Source organism: Heliangelus exortis, chromosome 6, assembly GCF_036169615.1.
Source record: "Heliangelus exortis chromosome 6, bHelExo1.hap1, whole genome shotgun sequence".
Classification (NCBI taxonomy): Eukaryota; Metazoa; Chordata; class Aves; order Apodiformes; family Trochilidae; genus Heliangelus; species Heliangelus exortis.
The window spans coordinates 18,074,664-18,084,256 of NC_092427.1; the positions used below are offsets into that span (position 1 = coordinate 18,074,664).

The following is a 9,593-nucleotide window of genomic DNA, read 5'->3' on the forward strand; positions in this document are numbered from 1 at the left end:
AAGTTATATATAACTCACTGGGAAATGTTTCTGCCCTACAGAACCAGACTTCAAATAACCAAAACAACTATTTCTTCACCCCTTGCATCTTTCTCCAGTGTGTCTTCTTCAGAAGACATTCCTGATACATGCACACAAAAGGATTAGAAACAAAACCACAAAGCAGTCCCAAAGATCTTACTGGACTGGGCAAGCACTAAACACAAACTCATACCTATTTCTTGGCAGCTGACTCCATTGCCCAGGCAGGTACAGAGCATCTGTTGACTGCCCTGTGTCTTGAGCCACTGCATCCCCACAGAGTACACCACTCCATTATCAGTGATGCACTGGCCATAAGGCTGAGGTTGGGGCTGCTGAGGTTGGGGCTGGTACAATGCAGTCTGCACGTTTGTAAAGCTGGGGGAGCCAGATCCTGCAAGAAGAACGTGGGAGAGGAGAGAGATGTTACATGCAAAGCTGAAGAACAGAATGCTTCAATGTTATATAAAGAGATAAAGAGATAATGAAACCTCAGGCACTCCATCAGGTCAAAGGTACAGCTCTCTTAGCTTCTAGGCACATTTTCCACTTAGCAAAATTCAAAATTAAAAGACCAACTTCCACTTCTACTAATGATTTCCTCTGGTTTCCACCACTGTAGAGTGGCTTTAGAAAGGATTAAAAGAAAAAGAAAATATTTTCATAGCAGTAGTTTTAGAAACAATTCTGGGGGAAAACCAAACCAAACCAAACCAAACCAAACCAAACCAAACCAAACCAAACCAAACCAAACCAAACCAAACCAAGCCACTTAGTTGAAGGAAATTTAAAATAGAAAAATTAAGACCAGTGAAAAGACAATAAAAAAAATTACAAAGGAGGGAAATAAGGCAAAAAAGATTAATTTTTAATATTTTGTTGAAAAAGAAAAATAATCCTCAAATGTAGTTCTTTATTTACCCTGGAATATTTACACTTTGAGTCTGATTTTTTTGGCCCATTATGATTGGAGTAATACTAAGAGAAAAAGAGGCTTGCTGGCTACATTATGGAAATTTTTGCTGATGATTCCCACAGGAATCTTCACAAATTCTACTGAAATAGGGGAAATAATAATGGGAAAAAAAAAAATTGGCATCCTTGATGCTTTGTGCAGTTTGAAGTTTAAGAGCTCCTGAGCATTAGATGTTAATCTCCTGGTACTGAGCAATAAAAGGTCATTTACAAAGAGAAATTCAGTGTATGTACTGCAGAAAACCAGATAAGTTTCACGTTGCAGCCACCTACATCCTTAAAATGACAAAAAAAAATTTAGCAGATGAAGGTTTTAATAAAACTTTGGCAAAAAATACAACTAGACTAGGTAATATTTCAAATCAAAATTACGAACTAAAGAACATGTACTAAATATCACTGTATACATTCCTTGATATATATGGTTTTCAAAGCTCAGCTATTAGTAGGTGTATTTATCTTGTCAAAGAAACCAGATGGTCTCTGCAGAGCTTAAATTAAGGACATTTCTAGAAAGTTACCCTGAGGCAAATACGTAAAGTTCAATATTTGAATTTGAAGCACCATTCTTCAAAGACAAAGCTGGTAGAAAATTCCTATGAATGCCCTTGATGTGATTTACAACACTGTAACTGTTCAGGCAAACACATCAGTATAAGCAAGCCCCATTTGTGCACTGAAACAAAGTATAAATTAATCTTATCTACGCATACACAAACAAGGAGCACCTCCTGAACTCTCAACCTCTGTTGCTGATCCTTCCCTGACAAGACTCTTAAATACCTAAACTGGAATAGCACAGTTCTAGTTTCAGTGGCAAGTTTCAGCTTTTCAAAATGTGCCAATTCTTGCTCTTCCCCTACCTGACAAGATGTGATGCCCCACTTACCAGTGCTGGTTGTGTGCAGGGAGGTGTGTCTTTCACATTTCCATTCACCTCTGCCATTACCAGTACAGACACACTGAAGCAAGTTTCCACGGTTGTCCTTCTTGCTCCAGGTGTCTCCAATTCTGTAGGAAGTCTTGGTGTCATGGTCATTGCACCTATCTGTATAAGGAACATGATTGTTAGCTGTTTCTGCATTCAATGGCTTCAGCATGCAATTTTTAGTACCAAACCACCAATGTTATCAAACAATCTGCTAGTTCAAGGCCTTCATTGAGAACCCACCTCAATGGGTTCCCATTACCCATCCCATATGAACAAAAACCTGCATTAAACTGTGTCAGCTGAGAAAATCTGCAAATTCTGATTCTTTGGTATAAAGGAAAACTTGCATTTATTTCCACAACTGCTATTTCACTTTGTAGCCATTGTCAATAATAGCATCATAACATTCCCAGTGTGAACATGGTAAGCTATGTTCAAAATCCATGTGAAAAAGCATATTTTGAATGGAAAAATTCCTGTCAGTTACTTTTAAAGCTACTTCAAGCCCATTCTGGCAAGCATACATCTTTAAAGCTTAAACTTGTTCTAACATTCTTTTTTCTTATTTTCTTACAGCAGAAGACTTCATAGCTGGGTAATTCCACACTCTACACAGAGCAGAGTTTAGGGCTCTACTTAACCTGGGAGAAACAAACTTGTTTGAGGGTAGTATGTTAAATTCCATTTCTTCCAAAAGAAGTGTGCATTGAAGCTCCAGTAAAGTTAATATAAGCTGCTCATGTCATACCAGGAATATTAGACTTTCTAAATCTCCCTGTTGTCTTTAATCACCCACAGCCCCTGATGAATTGAGTAAATGGGTTCAAAGAACAGCATAACAAACTACTTTTGTCTGAATGCCAGATCCACATGGATTAACTAGTTCTTCTTCCATTACAACATTTTACTGTGTCATTCAAGAGCAACTTGATACAGTGGCTCAAATATAATGATGGGTTGACGAACATGGATTTATGAAAGACTGTGGAAGGATATATGCATCATGCCAGGTTGCCACTGAAAGAACATACAGACAGAATATGAGTGTGGAAAACATATTGTTAATTTGCAGCAGTTAAAATGACCAAAAACTGAGTATTTGCCAGAAGAGTGGTAAATTGGTTAAGTATTCATCATGTAATTTGGCACACGTGAAAAAACCTGTCTTATGGATGCTCAGATTCTCCAGCTAGAGAATGGAAAGCTGAAGTGTCCCCCAAGAAATTGCTGCAATTCTGGAAAATGCTGGCCATAAAAGATACATACTGAAGCCTAGTGCCACTTTGTGGGCTACAGCTACCATTTTACATCTATAAATTTTAATATCTCTGATCACATTTGAAAAACAAAATGAAAAATGAGCAGGTAATTTTACTGCAATTTCCCCTAGGTTTACAACAATGCAGTAACCTCAGTTGTGGGAAGAAAGATACTGCCAAATCATTTTTTATTAGTAACTCCTCCAAAATTCACAAACAACACATTCTGCTTTATTCATTCTTATTTGACAGTTAATGATTTTTCTCCATGTGTTTTAAACATACTCAATATTGTCAAGGCTTGTTTGATTTTTATAGCTTATTTCTTGACCAAGTCTTTCCAGATCTTCAGTTTTAATCCCAGCTCCCTAAATGCTTAAGTTCTTCACAGGCCTGCTCTGTGTGCCCAGAGACGTGCTAATAGGAAGCAATTTAAAGGCCACAGAAGTGTTTTTTCAAACCTTGCATTACAAAGGCATAAGGTAGAAAAACTCCAAATAATCCAGCCACTCTGTCACCAGCACAGATCTCCAGCTCTCTAGCATGTCCCCAGATCAAAAATTGCAACCAGGACACACCATTTCTCCCTCACTTCTCACCTCAGGAAGTTCATTTCCCGCCCTTTCTCAGGTGACTGCCATCCCTCCAAAACTACTGTCACTTGCGACAGGGTAGGAAAAGGAACACCTTCTCTTTTTGACATATAACAAGATGTGAAAGATAAATTCAGCTCAATAACACAAAGAATCTAAGGGGCCAACTTACTTCTGGAGGTGCAGGTGATGCGGCCACTGCCCTCCCCAAGGCAGGTACAGTCCACCATCATCCAGCCCTGGTAGGGCTTCTCCCAGGTCTCACCAACCACATAGGAAGTCCCAGCTGTGTTGTCGTAGCATCGTTCAGCTGTGAGAAGGAAGGAGATAAAGAGTCCACCCAGTGCTATCAATCCCATGGGATATGATGAGAAGGAGGAAGATGCCATACATACACCCTGATCAAGCTGAGGGAAGAAGGGAGCTGCCACCTACCCACAGGCTTGCAGGTCCACTCGCCCTTCCCGTTGCCCAGGCAAACACACTCCAGCATGTAGCCGCCTGTCTCGTGGGGCCGGCGCCAGGTATCGCCGATCTTGTAGGACTGGCCACCCTCATGGCAGCGATCTGCAGCAGGAGAGAGGGGAGCTGAGGTGAGGGACAGCATGGCGGGCACAAGGTAAGGGTGGGCCAGCCGGCCAGGGGTGAATGAGGTGGAGCGGGGCCACAGCATTCTACTCCTCCTGCCTGCAAAATGGTGCTCACCATCTTCCACTGGCACCTGCCATGTTCTGAGCTTCCCAGGCCCTCTCCTTTTCTCTGCACCTAACCCTCTTCAGGTTTCAAACCACACCTGAGACTTTGGTGGCTAAAAGAGAATGTCAGGGCTTGAGGAGGGGCTGCTTCCCCTCAGGCCCTCAAGGGCTGGTGAGGGAGGGTTTGGCTCCATCTTGTTCTGAGGCGACACTGCTTGGGCCTCTTTGTGACCATCCCTATGTAGCACGAGATACACAGTGGCCATGGCAGCATGTGGAGAGTAAGGAAGTGCTTGCTGTGACATCTGGTAGGATATAGATCCTCTCAGGTTTGGAAATGCTGGCCTGGAAAGGCAGGTTCCCAACGCACCAGTGCTCCACAGCCCTGAGGCAGTCCCAGCTTGCCACCTGGCTCAGGCTCAAAGAGGGAGGGAAACATGCTGAAAGGCAGTTTGCAAACACAGGGTCTTTTTCCAAGAGGAGAAACATGTATCTGGTCATTTATTATGAGACACTAAAATGTTTCATTGGCTCATTTATGAAAGCAGGAAATCTAAGAGCTATAAAGATTGATTCAAAGCCAGTTGCAGTCAACGAGACACTCCAGTGAGATCTAAACCAGGCTGCTGATGAAGAGATGAGACTGTTCTTATGTCTCTAATTTCTTTACTCTTTCTTTTTGTACAACATCTATCTCTGCTCAACAAAATGCCATTAAATTCAGAAGGGCTTCAGCTCTACTTGTTAGATACAATGCATTATTTTTCCATGCTATAATGATGGCTGGCTTCTGATTCCTTTGGGGCAATGCTGCTAGGATCAGCATGTGTGTATTAAACAAGAAACTGGATACTTTTAAGAACAAGATTTTTCTCAAATAGTGCCTCAGGGACATTGAAATCTCACTCTAAAAGTCCTGACACAGCGATCATGACTTTCTGTGCTCACAGAAACTCTAATTATGAACTGAAGGGAAATTTTGAACAATTCAGTGACTCAATAAGGAAAGGATTTCCAGGCAGAAGACACGAAAGGGAGAGCTGCAGAGAAAGGACCAAGGAAACAGAGGGAGGAACAAGAGGGAAGTATGGGACAGGCTGGTGAACTGGTGGAGTTGCAGAAACACATTGAGCTGGTGTCAGGATATCAAATCCCAGCTCCCTCAGGGAAGTGCTGGCATGACATTTGTCATGCTGGCTCTCAGGTGCCATTTATTATTATTTGCTCAGAGCAGCCCAACTAATGTTGACGGTATAATTCTCACCAGTTGCAGAACAGACCCTCACTCCTTTTTTACAGTCAAAAAGCTTGCATAAATGTGCCTGTGAAGGTGTAACACACATTAGCAAGCATACAAGTCTGTATGGCTGGACATCATCAGTAATTTTTGGCCTATATATTTACACATAGCATTTTACCTCTTAAATAAAAGAGGAATTTGTTGTGTGGTTGTGTGTACATGGGGCATGGACTTCCAATTCTAATATGTTAATGGGCTTTGGATTGAACTCCCCCCTCCAACCCTAGCTAATGGGAACATGGTGTAAATTGCTCTGGAAAATATGATGCTAAGGAACAATAGCTCTAGTAATAAGCTCTTAGTTACATACTGGCAATGGTGCAGCTGATTCTCCCACGTCCAGCTCCAATGCAAGTACAGTCCCAGATCATGGAGTCCTTGGGGCGCTCATAAGTCTCCCCGACACGGTAAGTGGATCCAGTGTATTTGTCAAAGCAAGTCTCTTCAGCTATGAGGGGAGAAAAGTCAATTTTGTGTAACTATGCCAGTAACATGCCAACAGAAACACACATCCCTTGTCTCCTCACACAGATGCTCTCTTTTTTTTTCCAGGGAAAAATGCATAGTCTCTTCTTTCTTCCTCAGATGGAACAGCAGAGAGAAAGTTGGATGAAATTCACCCCCTCAAAGTCCCCACGATGCTAATAACCTCACACTGCCTCCCCCAGAGAGCCAGAAGTTGAGCATGGTGCATGGACAGACATGCCCCAGAGAAGATCAATCCCAGCTGTTTGAAGTACAGAAGACAGGAAGGAGCAAACATCCCCTAGAAGCTGTGTGCTTTGCAATGCTAATTCTCCTCGTTCTGACCTGGCAAAAAAATTCTGTATATTAATCCCAGATTCTACTGCAGTTCCACCAAAATCAACAGCACTGCTTGTGGACTGCTCACACTTGCACATGAGTAAGTGGCTAGAGAATGGTTACATCAGTGCTGCCACAAGGTTTGGGATCTGCAACAGCACAACTTTCCTCACTTCACTACTGGACAGATAAAGTTAACTGTCCTATAAGGGAAACTTGCTATTGCACTCAGAAACTGTAAAACTTGGGAACCCCTGCAGGGGAAGAAAAGCTAGAACAAACCCCCTTTTATGGAGGACTAAAGGGTCTGAGTAGTCCTTAAAATACTCCAGCCATGAGGCAGGCAGCAGACAAGCCTTGCAAAACAGATTGCTGAGACGCTCCCATCTGTCTCACATGAACACTAACAGCCAGGAAACAGTTTTTCCCCCTTAGATCTCCAGAGCAACATAAAGGAGTTAAAGCAAACCAGTGGCTTCAGACCAATAAATAGATCGCATCTGATTATCTGAACTACATTGTATCCCTGAGAGATGCATCTTGCAGCAGAGATTGCATTCGAAGTTCTTTCTGTTACCTAAACTTTCCTTTGCAGAAGACTAAACAGTGTCATTTTACACTCAATTATGGAAAGCTCACAGCACGGCTGGGGAACTGTGGAAAGTTGTAAGTTGAAATATTTTTAAATAAGCTGACGACACTGCACAGCTATGAAAAGTTGGGGTGAAGCAATCAAACAGCACAGAGCCAGAGCTGCAAAGTGACTCCAGATTTGAACTTCCCCGTGTGAGTCCAGGAGTCAGTTCAGTTCATTATAAAGAAGAGGTTGGCTCCAAAATTAATGTTTAGATCCAATCCTCCAGAGAGATGAGTGATGTTTGGCTCAGGGTTCTGGTGGCAGGCCCATTGCTAATGAAAAGCATTCCTTAAAATCCCAAGCCAGATCTTCAGTGTAATTGAATGTAAGTCCACTACCGACCCTAAGCACCAAACTCCGGCTGAAAGCCCACTCTGCCAGTTGGGTCTCGATACAAGGCTTAGCTACTCGGCATCTAAAGCCATTCTGTGGTCTTGATGCAGCCAAAAAAAAAAAAAGACCACCAACTTACGCTCGGGCTTGCTTTCACAGTTAAAGCCTCTGCTTCCACCGTAGCAGGTACAGACCAGCGTGTTCCCCAGGTAAATGCGCTCCCACTGCTGGTTTATCTGATAGTATCTTCCATTGTCGAAACAGGTCTCTGGGGGGAGAGGCAGAGACGGAGAGGGGGAGAGAAAGAAAGTTTGGCGTTACGAGGGGCAGAGGCACGGCACGGGTAGACCCCGCCTGCAGCGGGCACCGGCCGACCGGCCATGTGTGTGTCCCGCCAAGCCCGGGGGGGCAGCGAAGGGCCGAGCTGCCGAGCCCCAGAGAAAAAAAAAAAAAAAACACAAAACACCCGGGATTCATCCAACGGGGCCTGGGCTCTGGTTCCCTTCGCGCTCCGGGGGCTCGGGTCCCGTCCGCTCTGCGGAGGTGCCGGGCAGAGCCCCCCCATCCGGTCCTGCCCTGCCCTGCCCGCGGGAGCCCCTCCCGCCGCGGTACTCACGCTTGCTCTGCGCGGGGGTGCCCTGAGGTATCGAGGTGGTCTGCGCCTGCCGACGGCTCTTTCCACCGCCTCCGCGGCGCTGCCCGCCGCCGCCGCCACCACCCCCCGCCGCTGCAGCCCCCAGGCAGAGGGCGAGCAGCCCCAGCCGCCACACGGTGCGGCCCGGCATCCTGACACGGAACAGCAGGGCAGCGACAGCGGTACCGCTCGCAGGCAGCCCGACGGACGGGGCAGCGGCACCACCCGGGCGCTATATAGGGCGGGCGGTGCGGGGAGGGGACGGCCGCCTCCGCCCCGGAGCCCATTGGTCTCAGAGCCGCCGGGGGCCGGGCGGGGACTGCCACAGCCCCGCCGAGCTCAGGCGTCCCGGCCCGTCAGCCACAAAGCGTCGAGCCGGGCTCGGGGGTGGGAGGGCAGAGGTGGGCAGCGAAGGGAGCCTGCAGCCTCCCGACCCTGCAAGGCAGCGGGCTGGGAGGCGATCGTGCCATTTTGGGAAACACGTGGCTTAACAAAATGGCTTTTTGGAGGGCTGAGAGAAACTTTTCTTCCTTCTTTGAGGAATGCTGTCTGTAAGCTGACACCATCTCTCCGTTCAAGGGAAATAATGTTCTGCACGGTAGAGAAGCTGAGGCGTAACATAGGTGTAGAGGTTGGAAAGAAGAAACCCTAAGTGATGTTTTACCTACTGCTGGTGACTCAAAGTTAAAATCTTTCATACCACACTTGTAGCAAACGGTGTGGTTACATTCTGTTCAAAATGAATTTAATAGCTTCTTTCTCTAATTTTATTTCTTGCTGTCCAAAATCAATTCTGAGAGCGAAAGAAAAGTGAAAATAAAATGAAATAAAACAAAAATGCTAGGTTTTGAATCACTTTAAGTATATGAGAACTTTAGCCTGTTGGTCTAATGACCCAGATAAAGGCTGGATACAGATTTAGTCATTGTCTTTCCCCTGTCTTCTTCCCATGGCCATCTCTGCTGCTTTGGGGGCAGGGGATGTTTGTCTCTTTTCCTTGGTTTGAAGGAATACTGCAAAGCAGAGAGCATGCACTGTAATTGTGGCTCTCCAGCAGGAAGCTGCTAGTGAGGAAAGTACAGTGTGCCCCATTCTGGTGCAGTGCCTATACCAGCACTCAAGTTCAGATCATACAGGAAAGTTGTGCTGCTAACCATTTTTGTGCCTCTCAAGCATACTCTACCTTGGCAGAAGGGTTATTAACCTATAAGTCTGCTGTGGTTCCATTAAAGCAATTCTTCAGGCAAATGTGAGTGTGAAGTAGTCTCAAGTGTTTCCAGACATCTTAAGCTGAACATCTCCATTGGAGTTATCCAGCAAGCTGAGCACCAAGGTCTAGTTCCACTTACTGCAAAACATTTGTATTATCTTTATGGAAATGCAAGCGGTAATGCCTCACTTGGGATGAAGG

General features: G+C 45.0%; 1 protein-coding gene across 8 annotated transcripts in view; it reads right to left on the minus strand.

Annotated features, from left to right (window-relative positions):
* Positions 1 to 8,396, minus strand: part of FN1 (fibronectin 1) — a 52,609-nt gene extending 44,213 nt beyond the window's left edge. For 6 of the 8 annotated variants that reach the window (XM_071746909.1, XM_071746913.1, XM_071746912.1 and 3 more), the window contains exons 1-7: positions 8,165 to 8,395; positions 7,688 to 7,816; positions 6,085 to 6,222; positions 4,215 to 4,346; positions 3,952 to 4,089; positions 1,886 to 2,044; positions 215 to 415 (exon numbers count right to left, since the gene is read on the minus strand). In XM_071746909.1, coding sequence (XP_071603010.1) covers positions 215 to 415; positions 1,886 to 2,044; positions 3,952 to 4,089; positions 4,215 to 4,346; positions 6,085 to 6,222; positions 7,688 to 7,816; positions 8,165 to 8,333 — 1,066 coding nt within the window. In that variant the 5' untranslated portion in view covers positions 8,334 to 8,395. Of the gene's footprint in view, positions 1 to 214; positions 416 to 1,885; positions 2,045 to 3,951; positions 4,090 to 4,214; positions 4,347 to 6,084; positions 6,223 to 7,687; positions 7,817 to 8,164 lie in introns of all 8 variants that reach the window. The other 2 variants (XM_071746910.1, XM_071746914.1) reach the window with 2 other exon arrangements.
* Between the last annotated feature and the right edge of the window lie 1,197 nt (positions 8,397 to 9,593).